The 14,160-nt window shown below is 35.6% G+C and overlaps 1 protein-coding gene across 1 annotated transcript in view; it reads right to left on the bottom strand.

The window, feature by feature from the left end:
* Positions 1-2,735: 2,735 nt before the first annotated feature.
* Positions 2,736-14,160, bottom strand: part of LOC131061333 (bifunctional UDP-glucose 4-epimerase and UDP-xylose 4-epimerase 1) — a 41,263-nt gene continuing 29,838 nt past the window's right edge. The window contains exons 4-9 of the mRNA XM_057994977.2: positions 11,949-12,050; positions 11,441-11,668; positions 8,126-8,207; positions 4,108-4,190; positions 3,812-3,903; positions 2,736-3,545 (exon numbers count right to left, since the gene is read on the bottom strand). Of these exons, the coding sequence (XP_057850960.1) occupies positions 3,464-3,545; positions 3,812-3,903; positions 4,108-4,190; positions 8,126-8,207; positions 11,441-11,668; positions 11,949-12,050 (669 nt within the window). The 3' untranslated portion in view covers positions 2,736-3,463. The remainder of the gene's footprint in view (positions 3,546-3,811; positions 3,904-4,107; positions 4,191-8,125; positions 8,208-11,440; positions 11,669-11,948; positions 12,051-14,160) is intronic.

The raw sequence follows: 14,160 nt of genomic DNA on the forward strand, positions 1-14,160 counted from the left end.
GCTAATTGGAGAATCTTGAAGCAGGATTGGTGTAGAGTGGAGTTATTCCACAGGGGAGCATCAAGTTAAAGGTTGATGTTGCAAAGCAGTGAAGTATGACACTGCATGTTTTACTTTCACTTTGGCATTATTGTCAAAGGGGGAGAAGAACTATATGATTGGGGAGAAGAATCATATGATTGACAGAGAGAAGATCTATAGCTAGTTACCAGTTGAAGATATGGAAACTCAGTTGAAGGAGAACATGGTAAAATGTAAACCAGGATTCTCATTCACAGTCATAGCAATCAAGGGTATTGATAATTGTATTGTCATCAATGTCAAAGGGGGAGATTGTTGGCATTTGCATGAAGATTGCATTGATGAACTTTTATGTTGTCATTGATGTCAATTATAATCAATAATGATGTTGTATTAATGTTGTTTTGTAACCGGTAAATGAACTTGTGAAAAAAACTGGTATTACTAGAGAAGAAGTGAGTTCAATCGGTAAACCCTACCTGTTGATATGCTAAACCCTAACCAATGAAGTTTGATGAATCGGTTGTAATGGTTTATGATCAAATGATGAGCGGTAATGATTATGCCACTTATGCATGTTGTATGAGGAGAGTTTCAACGCTTTTTGTCTTGGGAATGAGCAAGTTCATTGCATGTAATGGAAATCGCATGATGAGCAGTGTTCGATGAAGCAGTGATCAAGGAGCGGTCGATGTTGTCTTGAATGATGTGCAAGTAATTACTATGTAATCCAACGGACATACTTGAACCGATTTGTTTGTAATGTCTATGAGATCTTAAGTTTGTGATGTGTTACCGACCTATTGTTTTTGTTTATAAGGTCGATGAGTTGTTTTGATGCAGTGTTGGCAATTTTGGTTGAGTGTAAGAGTGATTGGTTGCCAAACCAGATGATGTATCTGCAGTATGTGTAAAGGCGGATAGGAGCATGAAAAGGATATGATCAAGCAAGTGTAATCCTATTCAAACAGATCAGCAAACCCCAGTTGTTCTCTAACAATTACAACAGTCAAATCTCTTAACCGGGTAAGCTCTAACAAGCTTAGTGTTATCTAAATCCTCTAACTAGGTGATCCATTAGCTTGGATTTCAAATCCTCTACCGAAGTTACTCTTAACAAGGTATTGCTTCTAATAGAACATTATAGTCAATCCTTTAACCAAGTGGTCCCTAACAAGATCTGTTCTTAACAGGACCTATTGTAAAGCTTTAACAGACTTAGCTCCTAACAGGGAGAACTTTAGAAGAATTCAAAATACTTGTGAGTATTCATGCCCACAGTGGTTTTTCCCATTTGGGTTTCCACGTCAAAATCATTGTGTCAAATGGTGAATGTTTTTGTGGTTATGTTTGATATGGTTAATTTGCTTAGCTGTTAAATCCACTTAATTACGATATGATGACCGGCAACAATCTGAAATGAGATTTTACTTTTGTTAGTAAAGTATTTGGATGTTTTGGTCAAAAGGTTTGTGAGTTTCAGAGTTGTTTTACTGTTATTCTGTTATGATAGTCAACCGGTTTACTTGACAGTGATATTGCAATTTGTCAATTCTAAGTTTGACTTGAGAGGTTTTTGTTTGGTGAAAAGTTGTTTTTGTTTTTAATGCATATGAAACACTTTATTATTAAAACATGTAAAATTTATATGGATTTGTTGATTGATAGAGAAATGTATGCCTTTTGGACACGTGTTGACACTAGATGATCATGCACACACTTGTGGACCCCTACCTAACTGCTATCGGTGTGAGCCCCACACACTTTTGGCTCCTCTCCCCTATCTGAACTGTTCAAATCCATATGCTTCGTGTATAAACTATTCACATATTCATGATGTATTGAATGCTTCTAAGGTACTTACGTGCCTGTACCTTTTGATTATAAAGTAAACATTGATGTTCTTCCCAACTTAAATATATTCTCTCTTAATTCAAACATTACGTGCCAGAAGATTAGCCTGAATTGGCAAATTATGCCTTCATATTTTCTCTGGTAATTCATTTTACCTCTTTCATTTCACATATTTCATTGATATCATCTCTTCATGGTCCTACATGGCTTGGCAATATGCTTGGCTCCATAATGTAGTTGGGTTAAGCATGTTATATATTTACATAATACTGTGTATCTTTTCTCTGGCTCTTCCACAAAGAGTTTCCTTAAATTTATTTAAACTTCAAAATTAAGCTTAATTTACATTATATAAACAACTTTGGCCTTTATTCACTAGCTAATCTTAAGTGTGGACTGTGAAATTGTTAACAGAATATTGATTTGTTCATTGTGAGGGTTAAATTTGTGATATGGTAGTGCTACAGTGGAATGTAGGACCTCACATTTTGTATGGAAGAAGGCATGGACTCTTATCTATCGTTAATTAAACTTTGGAGGTATGATTAATAATAAAGCAAACGAATACTGAAAACTATTAAATGATTGTTTTTATTTTGGCAAATACAAAATATCGGTAGTGTGTCTTGTCAAAGTGTCTTCCCCTGCCTGTTAGGGTCTAAATACCTTGTCCTAAAACCTGTGCTATATGGATTGAACTAGCATTTTCTTCGTGAAAAATCCTCTGCCCATTTAGACAACCCATTCTAACTCTACAATATTCACAACTACCTACATTAGAGAGCTTTCAATGATTGTCTATAAATACAACATAATGAAAGCCAGCATACTTAGCAAATGCATTCATAATATGTTCGTCCTTGCATCCATAAGAATTATTTGTTTATTAATAAGAAAAGAAAACCATGGTAAAGGAGGCGTAGAAGCCTTACAAATCCACCCTTGGGTTTAGGAAGGAATTCATGGTAGTCCTCGGGAGATATCCCAAGTTCAAACCATGAAATGCTATTTAAAAATGACCAGATACTAAGTTAACACCCTTCAGCACTTCCAAAGCTTAAAGGAAGGCTTATTGACTAGAATTTTTCAAAATAACGAACCAAACCACATTGTTGAATCTGTGACACCTGGATTCCTTTGATTGGTCACCTATTAACAAGATACGTTACATTTGAACTAACACATTTCTGAAACTAGACAGCTAAAGAAATTTTCCTGTTGTAACAATTGCATGAAAAAGCACAAGTATGCTGCAGAATAGAAGTAAAAAACGAGAAATTTTTATCTCTAAAATAAACCAGGCTCCTCTATGGATTTAGGAGGTGTTATTTTAGTCCTCCAGTCTAAAAATGAAGAGAGGAAACGAAGAGATCCCCTCTTTAATGTGCGTTAAACATGCTCTGAAAGAACCCCACTTTGAACAAAGCCATATCCACTTGACTAAAAAGCTTAGACCGTAAGTGCACATTTAAACTGCCATTGAAGAAAAGTGCCAAGATAGAGATGATTCAGGCCTCGCTTTGATCTTGAGTATATTGACACAATTTGATGATGTATTTCATATTTAGATGGTCATCAATCTAGGAATTCATGGAGAATTGTAACCCCATGGGTTTTGTCTTGCCCAATTCCACTGATCGCGACACATTTCTTCTATCCCATATTTGGCCCTGCAATAGACAGCATTAATTGCATTCACATTAGATTAAATTACCGTTTTTAAATTTCATAATCCCAAAACTTAGTATGCAGTCATGACAAAGATATAGAATATTGTTCCTAGGGTTAACTCAAGCGATAAAAACACAATCAATCACTACATTCAAAAATTGCTAACTAGGAACACCAGCATGACATAACACAATTTGGAACATATACATATATAAAATATAAAATGCTTGAATTGAAATAGTTCTGTAGACAGTGGCAAACGTACTTCCAACCCAATTCATGCTCAGCCTTCTCTGTATTAGCATAAACAGCTGTAGCATCTCCCGGCCGCCTTGAACAGATCTTGATAGGAATTTTCTGCATTGAACCCATAGAACATAAGTCACATACATTAGTTTTGTGGGAAATTAAGAGATTGTTAAAAAAAATTGCAATGCATTTAATGGATGTCTTTCTGAACATTTTTGCAAGACAGTAACATAAGTGCAGGAGCAGCAACAAATGGGCATCATTTCATCTTTTGTTTGAAGCAGTGGCTTTCAATAGTGAAATGTCGACTACCTTTTCCGAAACCTTCTCAAATGCCGCCACTAATTCCAGAACAGAGGTACCATGTCCAGTCCCCAAGTTGTAAGCTCTGCAACCTGAATTGCCACAAGATCAAATTTACAAAGAGAGAATCCCAGAAGAAAAGTTGCTATAGTATTTCCATAGAATAATTATACACATTTTGATATAGTGGATATAGGATCATCTGTGGATTAAATAGGAGCTGAGATAAGGATGGTCAAGCTAAATTGATAGATTTGTTTTTGAGATTGAAAAAAGTTAATCCTTCAATGGAGGAGAAGAATGGACAGCCAAGCATTTGATTTCAAATGTCCAGAATATTTGTAAGATCTTACGGTTTGAAATATGACACCAATACTTTTTTGAGTCAGGCTACACCTAAGCCCTGATAAGTTTCGGGATGAACTCTAAAATGAATAGGAAATATAGGAATGTTCATACTGCTACTCCTGCAGTCAATCTATGGCAGGGGATATTATACCATGTGCGTATGTGTGTAATGTCCCCTTTTTATATTTTAATCTATTTTCTGATTTTTTTTCTGTATTCTGGAAATCAAAATAAACTGGAATAGCAAAATAAAATTGAAGATAAATAACTAAAAACACTTGATCAAACCCTCAAACACATCATATATCAAATCTGAACCAATTATTATCAATTGACTGTTGATACAAACCCTAGTTCACACCAAATACTCAGATCTGAACCAAACATTAATATAAAACTAACTTGCAGGGTTTGCCCCCCTAGGCCCCTGGTACCGGTCCGGTCCAGTCCTGGTCGGGGTTCTGGTCCAGTCCACCTGTGGTCTGGACAGGGTCCGTGATTCACAAGCCTGGTTCAGACCAGGTCGAACCTAGGCGGAGCCAGGTCAAACCCAGGCATCTGACAGCCCAAAAACCAAGTTCTTTTTTCAAATCTGCCACTTAAAAAATTAAAATGAAACCCTAAAAGTGAGTTTTAAAACATGAACTTGGCCCATTTCTCCTCATCAAATGACTCGGTCAGCAAGCAAACTTATAGTGCAAGTGCAAGTGGCATTGGCATTGGTTCATCTAATGTCGATGTCAATGAGGAGGATGAGGATGATAAATTAGAGAATCCATTTGATGTTTAAACTTTAAATTGTTGAAAGTTGAAACAATAATACTTGAATATTTTGTCATTTTGACATTAAACTTGATGTATGTGATGCTATTATGGTATGATTACAAGTTTATGTTGGTTTTGTTGTTTAGATGATGCTATGTGACATACTAATCTTAATTCATGCGCTTATATATATATATATATATATATGTTTTTGTACTAACAAACCCAAACCCCTTTAAAAAAATTTGCCGTACCGGTTCTTCGAGCCCAAACCGGTAACTTAGATATAAAACCCTCAGAAGTCTGATTTTATTAATATGCAACTGCTAAAAACTATAACAAGGCTGAGAGCAATGCTGATAATGATGTTTGGTGGCTGGAACAACAATATTTGATCATTATTTATTCTCCAAACGATGGCACTATGCTGGTCAGTGATCCGCAAGGGCTGGAATGATGCAAATCTGTGGCTGATATGACCATTATTACAAAGATGGAAATGATAGATTTTGATTTCCAAAGATGGCATTCATGTTGTATGACTGAAAATTAGACTTACGATGTTGTTACAGCAACAAATTCTTCACGGCTATGGTTGGAAACCTGCAATTAATATCAAACTTAATCAAAACCCTCCAAAGATTAATGTAGCAGCAGCTAAGGTTTGCCAAAATGGTGTTAACTCCTCAGTTCTAGCAATCAATGATTCTCATAAATATTCTGAAATTGTTGTAGAAACCTCCCAAAATGATGTGTCAAACAAAAGCAAAAAAACTGCTTGCAAACCAACTCACCCTATCACTAGAATCTTGTAAGAGATCTCCAAAATTAGCAACAAATACTCTAGTGCTAGCAAACTGAAAATGTCTTTGAATCCTCCGCTAATTAGCCCAATAGTGATTCCTAGATGGAATCATCCAAGATTAGAAGCAAAGGCTTTCATCCTTGATCCAAACGTGGAACCAAGAGAGGTTTTGTCCTCTCAAACCCTGAATAAACAAGGGTTTTCATCCCTGGATGCCCTCGACTGAACAAACTCATCAAATCTGAAAATTGGGTGCAAAAGAATAACTTCCACAATTCCCTCAATGAAGATAGGCACCTCCTTGATATACCTTTTCAAATGGGGCCCTTGGGTCCTAAATTCCCTTCAGAGTATTTATAAATACTTTTTAATTTTTATTTTATTTTTATTTTTATTTAAAGTGTTAAAAACATTTTTATTTCAGCACTAGTGTTTAAAAACACATTTACAATTTCATGACAATCTGAATTAAGCATGATATAGAAAATTCTCCTCCTGACGGGGTCTTCTTGAGACAATGTGGGATAGAATGAAAAAGCAACCTTTAAATCGCAAGTGCGTGCCATTTAGGTGCAGCATACACCATCAGAATCAAGGCGAATCAATAAAAGCATAATAATGCAAGTACAAACCAGTATTGAAACATCTAATTCATTTCCTGTTCATAATTGTGTAGATACCAGAAAAGAGATTCATTAAGAAATGGAGAAGAAACTAGAGCTTTAAACAAATTCCACCTGCGATCCCCCCAGAATTAGTCATAAGGGAAATAGAATTAAAGCCATAAAGCCTTCCCCTACAAAACGAACCAGTGCATGCGAGTAAAAGAGTGTATGTCAAGTGGCTAAAAAACACAAGAAAACAACACAAATCCCAATGGCAAAGGAAAATAAAATTAGCCAAAAAAGACAGGAACTTTATGGCATTAGAACATAGAAATCAAGATAAAAGAGGGAAAGCTGTCGGCAGTGAAACGTTTCTTTTAGCAAAGCTTGTTGAATTCAGAGATTTCAGTTTTAAAAAAAAAAGAAGTTATGGGAGATCTAACCTTTGAGAAACCTCTAGACCAATACAAAATTATAAGAGAGTTTCATGGAATATAAGAACTCTCAGATACAGATTAAACCTATGTTTTTAAAGCAGAAGATTCAATAGAGAAAAGTAGGCATCGACCTCTTGCGGGAAAACAAAGAGCTAAAGTGAAAAAATCCACCCCTTGAGAGTCACCATCTTTTATCAGCCTGGATCCCAAGAATAAAAAAGGCATGCCACCATTTACTGGAATTCAATAAATCTTCTTATCATTTAATGAACCAAATATAAGACTGACTTATCAGTCATAATTATCAGTAGTTCCAGGAGATGGTTTCAGTCTGTTCAAATTACTCAAATAAAAGAGTGTCATATCAGAAACACAACTGCCAATCACTTCTTCCAATATTGTGGGGTTCATGTTCTCATAGCTATTAGATTTCTGTAAAAACTTGTGCCTAGTGTAACAAGAGAAAAGGCAGCAAGTATTTTGCTGAAAAATTGAATAGATTTCTGCCTTATGAAATATAGATAGTTTTAAACTTTAAGCTGCCAATCATAACCATCCATTCAATATCCTCAAGAAAGTACCAGCAACAGGCCATCCTTACAAATTAAAAAACATGGGAAGATGCAAAATTCTGATTCCCAGCAGCAGGTGATCAGAGGGTAATAGCATCTAACATCATGAGAACTATGAATTCCTCGACCCTCATTTTCAAATTAAATTTGGAAAACCAGAATGATAGATTCTGAATACCTTTTGACTGCTAGGACATCCCTCCAAGTTCAGATAGGAGATAAAAAAATTACACAAGAAATGAAGTAAAGCTAAAAGATAAGAGGAAGGAAGAATGCTTTAGGTCATATCTGAGTGCATGATTGTGAAACATGTGTAGATGAAGGTATAAGATGAATGATGCAAATACTGGTAAGATTTATAGTATAAAACCCCTTGTTTTGCAGCTTACAACCACGAGAACTTAAATACTGGTGAGATAACATTTTATATAATTATAATTTAAAATGAATGAAAATTATATAATTATAATTATAATTTAAACTTGGAGACATTACCTATGTCCTCTGTTGTGAAGAGCTTTTGCAGTGCAGATATATGACCATCAGCTAAGTCCACAACATGAATGTAGTCACGAACCTAATATAACAACCAAGTATGGTTTACAAAGAAGGGAAAAAAATGTTGTAATCTACATGATCTAAATAGATAACAATTAAATTCTATCACAAATTAAAAAGAACTAAGTAATAAATTAAAATAAAATTGAAAAAGGAGGTGGCCCCAACAAATATTATCTTATCTGCCACTACCAGCTTATCATGCAACATTCTTCTAAGGGGTGATTTTAATTAAACATTATAGTTCGTTCTATTTCCTGTATATTTTGTTCCACATAATCCATTTCATATTTAATCTGCGCGTTGAAAAATAAGTTCTTCTAATGGAATGTTCCACTTCATATTTGGTTTCAAAGCAGGCAAATACATAAAATCCATAGAGCAAAAACTACATGGCATTGTACAATCAAAGCACATCACCAGTTTAGATCGCACAGATGGGATAAATTATCTAGTATGATGCTAGTTGGCTGCAACAGAAGCCAAAGACAGAAAATCAATTACTCGAGTAGCTGGACTCTGTTCTTGTCTAATACATCCAGGAGGTGAAGAACATCCAACTTTTGATGCAAGAGTGCATTGTGAAACAGTATTTGGACCTAATGAGGAAAAAAAATATCAGTCATTAAAGTCAGGCTGAGGCCATTTAAAAAACGGTTAGAGATGAAAGACAAAGAATTCAGCTGCTAATACGAATACTCATATTCCAAACCACCCTGGGCAACCTATGCGCCACCTTTATTTTTACATAACCAGGAACAGTAATGGGAGTGCCTACATTACAACTATGATGCCAAGAGCATTAAGGAGCCACACAGCAACAGACGGCAGCTTCACCCCCAAGGACAGACATCAAGATATTCTGCACTTCCACCTTTCTTTGTGCTACTCAATAACCAGTTCTATTTCTAGCTTATAATGGTTACTGTTTATGTTAACAACTTTATATAGTTTTCTTAACTGTTCTTATCTTATTACAAATATCTACATTACCGTTATTCAGTACTTTCCCTCTCAGTGGTGTTTCCAATGTGTTTTGCACTTGAGATGTTTTCCTCGGGGATTTTTTTCCTTCCTTTATCCATTGAGGATTTTTGTAATCTCCCTTTCTAAAAATAATTATTTTTTTATCAGAAAAAAACAGTACAGAACAAGTTGTAATCAAGGGTGAAGAAGTCATTCTTTTGGTTTCATTTTGTGCTTCAAAGGAAAGGCACTTCAAAAGGGGAGGACATGCCATTTATCTATACCATGAGTATCACAAGTGGTAATATTAGGTTAATCGGTTATGTTATATGCCACATATATGCTTAGCATGTTACAGTGTATCAAGAAAATAGTAATGGGTGGTAGTTTGAGGGAGAAGTCTGTTGCCCCACTTTACTTTATTAAGACCCTTGATCATTGTAGGAAATGTCACAAGAGTATTAGGCTCTAGTGCATTATGTTAATGGAGTCTTAGAGTTCATCCTTCCTCGAGGATGCTTGTATGGGAAACTCTGTTTTATCGATAAGATACAACTTTATCTTTAACTTTCACATTGACTTATTATACAATTATTTTCTGTTTTTCTATAATAGTAGTTGTCTGTTTTGGTTTAGATGCATTCACATTTTTGTTGTAGTGGCTCAATCCATGTTGGCATTGAACTACTTTATTGCTTCTTGGTTTTTATGTTAAATGTTGAACTTCAGAAAGCTTTCAAGAATTGGATGTCTTGCCATTGTTGCCTTCAGGCCATTATAGCCTTGAGGATATATTCCTCAAGCCATTATCACTTAGGCCATCATTACAATCAAGGCTATTCCTCTAATCCAACTCCATCAGCCATTGCCTTTGATTGAAAGCCTTTGAGCCATTGTTGCAACTTTCCATACAATTGCAATAGAATTGTTTCCACAGTCACCTTCAGGCCATTAACGTCTTCAGGTTATGGCCTTTGAGCTATCATCTTCAGTCCAGTTCATTTCTGCCTAAGGGACATAGCTGTCAATCAGACCATTATAGTACTCAGATCAAATCTTTCCCACCATTATTGCCTTTGATCCATTGACTCGAGGCCAGTTTCTGAAGGCCACTATTGGCTTTCTGACCATTGCCTTAGGGACAGCTGTCAATCACACCATTATGGTATTCAGATCAAATCTTTCCAACCATTGTTGCCTTTGATCCATTGACTTGAGGCCAATTTCTGAAGACCACTATTGGCTTTCTGACCATTGCCTTAGGGACAGGCTGACAGCTATCAATCACACCATTATGGTATTCAGATCAAATCATTCCAACCATTGTTGCCTTTGATTAATTGACTTGAGGCCAATTTCTGAAGGCCATTATTAAACGCCATTAGGAACCAATAAAAGCATCCAGGCACAAATATGAAGCTCTATACCCAAGAAAAAGCAATTGAAAGCCCTCATTCAGGTTAGTCATTTGCTCTATGAAGATTCACTGGCACCTTGCAAGTGTTTGTATTTTCCTTTCTCTGAATATAGCTTGAAAGGGTCAAATCTATAATAGATTGCTATACCCAAGAAAAAGCAATTGAAAGCCCTCATTCAGGTTAGTCATTTGCTCTATGAAGATTCACTGGCACCTTGCAAGTGTTTGTATTTTCCTTTCTCTGAATATAGCTTGAAAGGGTCAAATCTATAATAGATTGCTCATTTTGTGACATTTATATCTTTTTTTATTACATAATTTCTCACTATATTAGCATAATTTCTATTTCTCTACTTAGTCTGGTTGTTTATTTAAATGATAAATCTTGTTGCACCCAAAATTCTAGAAAATCCTATGTGATTTCTAATTTTCTCTGTTGCTCTATCCTATCTATCATGTAAAGAATCGATGAAAAGAACTAAATGCTCATACAATTCTAACTCCATGATTCATATATCACTATTAATCTACACAATCTACAGAGAGAAACAGGCTTCAAAAACAATTATCAATTCTATCTCCTTTATAAAGTATCTCATAAAGACCCTGGATACCTATATGTGGTAAGTAGTAAAGTGCAATGAACTCCAGAATTTGTCATTTGTTAGCTATTAAAAGTGCATTATAAAGGCCCCTAAAGATTAACCAGGCAATAGAATTAAGGATAACAATCATAGAAAATTATCTCTGCTCCTAGTAAATTGACATCTAGATATGCAATCACAAAGACAAAAATTATGAGAACATTTTAATTCTCTGATGTGGTTTCCAGAATCTGCATATGCCAGTATAGGATATCAAAGACATACCGCTGTGCCATCCTTTGTTGGATAATCATTACCATATACATTCAACACAGGTTGTCTACCAACAACCACTTGTTGGATGAAAGGCATGAGACAAGTTGGGATTCCCTTGGGATCTTCACCAATCTGGCCACTAGGGTGAGCTCCAATTGGATTAAAATATCTGAGCAAAATAATTCTCCACTCAGGATCTGCTTTCTGAAGATCGCGAGCGATTTCTTCAATAAAAAACTGAGGAAACAATCTTATAAATTAGATGTATTCTAAAAATGAGAAAATTCAATATTTTTTTAAATACTGAATCTATGCTACAAAAAAAAATGTTCATTTAACAAGAAAAAATCAAAATTTAACATTGATTGATGTGACCAAAGCTAGAAGTAATCTAAATAAAGCAAGGTCCAAAAATCCACCCAGACATAGAATGACTAATTATGTCAGAATTGGCAGCAAAAATTCAAACTACAGGAGTACAATTATCAAAGTTATGATATTATGATGAGCAACATACTTTGGTGCGTCCATATGGGTTGATTGGAGCAAGTTGGAAGTCCTCCACACAAGGAATCACCTTGGGTTGACCATAGACAGTAGTTGATGATGAAAAAACCATCTGTCAATATCAGTAAGACAAATGCATAATTATATTTAGTTTTTCTTCACTTGAAATAGATCATTTACTTAATGTGTATAAATTAGTAATTAAATAAATAAAAAAATACAGTATACCTCAGTTGACATCCTAAAATACATGCTGAAATGAACCACATCTCAACAAAGAACGAGGAAAGGGAATTTATGTATTTGGGGTATCACAAAATACTAAATTCATGCAAAAGTGAATAAAGGTGACCATGACTATTCAATGCAGGGAATAGAGAACTCAGAAAAATATTTGGACACCAAACAAATTTGGAGCACAGGGACATTAATAACCAACTGGCAAAAGCACAGAAATGGCCAAATGGGAGCTACCTGAATTATAGATTTGGTTAGAATTGTATCATTCACATAGCTGAATCTAGGGTATGCAGGAACTCATTTTGACTCAGTTAATAGAAGGATTGACAAGTTACCCTTGCCAAGGTTAGCTGTGGAACATGCACTCACCACCTATATAAGATGTTGCGAAGGTGGTGTTGATGTGTTTTTTATGCACTCCGAACACAAAATAAAATACCAAGGTATTCTATCCTCTCTTGAACAAAGAAACTTTGAATGCTAAACAAAGTGATCAATCAAAGAAACACCAAGGTTTACAATGTGTACTATGTGACTTAATTGTTGTCAATAGACTCAGTGATGTGATGTGATTTTGCTGGAACCACAAGGGGACTTACGTTTTGCTTGAACTCTACTGGAACATGGATTCTAATTGACTTGGAAAATAAAAGGCAAAAGAGGTAAGGGTTTAGAAAACTTACACTAATCCTAATGATAACGATGGATGAAACTTGACAAATTCCCTCAAATCAAGGTTTGCTTCGCCATGATGACAACAACCACACAAAATTGATGCAATCTTCTAAGGAAATGGAAGATTTTCACACTATGAATAGATAACTCAAATACCCAATGCTAACGCAATCAAAATGAACATTCGCAATCGAACTTAGCAGCAATGAGGTTCAGGCTAACTTTGCACTGTAGCTTACAATCAGCAAACTACAAAAAGTATGAACCAAGGAATTCATCATAATATTTTCATAAGCATCCACCATAATCAAAGAACTCTAACTAATCTTGAGAAGTAACAAGAAATCATGCAACATGTAGAAATTACACATATAAATCCACCATGCTTCAATGAAGATCATGTATTTATTTCCACAAGTCTTGGCAACCATCTCTAGCTTCCTTCTACTCTACAGCGACTTCTAATCTAATTTCTACTAACCATTACTGAACTATTAACCTTCACAAATGAGAGAGAGGAGCCTTGTATGGAGCTCTCTTTACAATTCAAGGCTCAAATTGATTCTCAAATCAATGGCCAAGATCTTACAATAAAACCCTAATTAGAGTTTGTTACAACAAACTCCTCCTTGACCAATAAGAAATATAAATTTGGACACATGTCCATCTTTGAATGCCAACCAATGAGTGGTGAGGTTAGGTACATTGAACTTTGTGCCTCCACATATGGTAGTTATCCTCCTCATTGGATGAGTCAAGTACATTGAAACTGGACGCTTTGAATTGGAATGATGTGATTGGATTGATGACTAGGTGCCACCTCAACTTGCTCATCCTGTAAATCATCAGCTTGAATGTATGGATCTTGTCCCTAACATCCCCTATTCATAATGCATCCCACTTGTCTTTGACTTGAACTCCTCCATGCCTTGATAAACTTGTTGTTTGTAAAGTAACCTCTATCTTGATAAGTTTCATCCTTAAGGCCTCCTTGCATTGACAAGCTCCCTCATATGATCAAAACCCTTGAATAGTTGAAAATGTAGACTTTGCCTTGAGTGTGTTGGAACCTTCATCATGGCTTGTATGACTTACCCTTCCTCACGCAATGAAGTCCTTCATTGCAATGTTGAGTTCCTCGTGTAGAGCCATCCACCATATTGTGGTTGTATATCCACTTCATGTTATTGTTGAATCTTTCATTCCGCATCCTCAAACATGAAGACCGTGAGCTGATCCCTTGATGACTTGAACTCCTTTTAGTTGTGAAATTCTCCCTCATATATCGATGCCACGTTGTGGAGCAG

Source organism: Cryptomeria japonica, chromosome 11, assembly GCF_030272615.1.
Source record: "Cryptomeria japonica chromosome 11, Sugi_1.0, whole genome shotgun sequence".
In the NCBI taxonomy this organism is placed as follows: domain Eukaryota; kingdom Viridiplantae; phylum Streptophyta; class Pinopsida; order Cupressales; family Cupressaceae; genus Cryptomeria; species Cryptomeria japonica.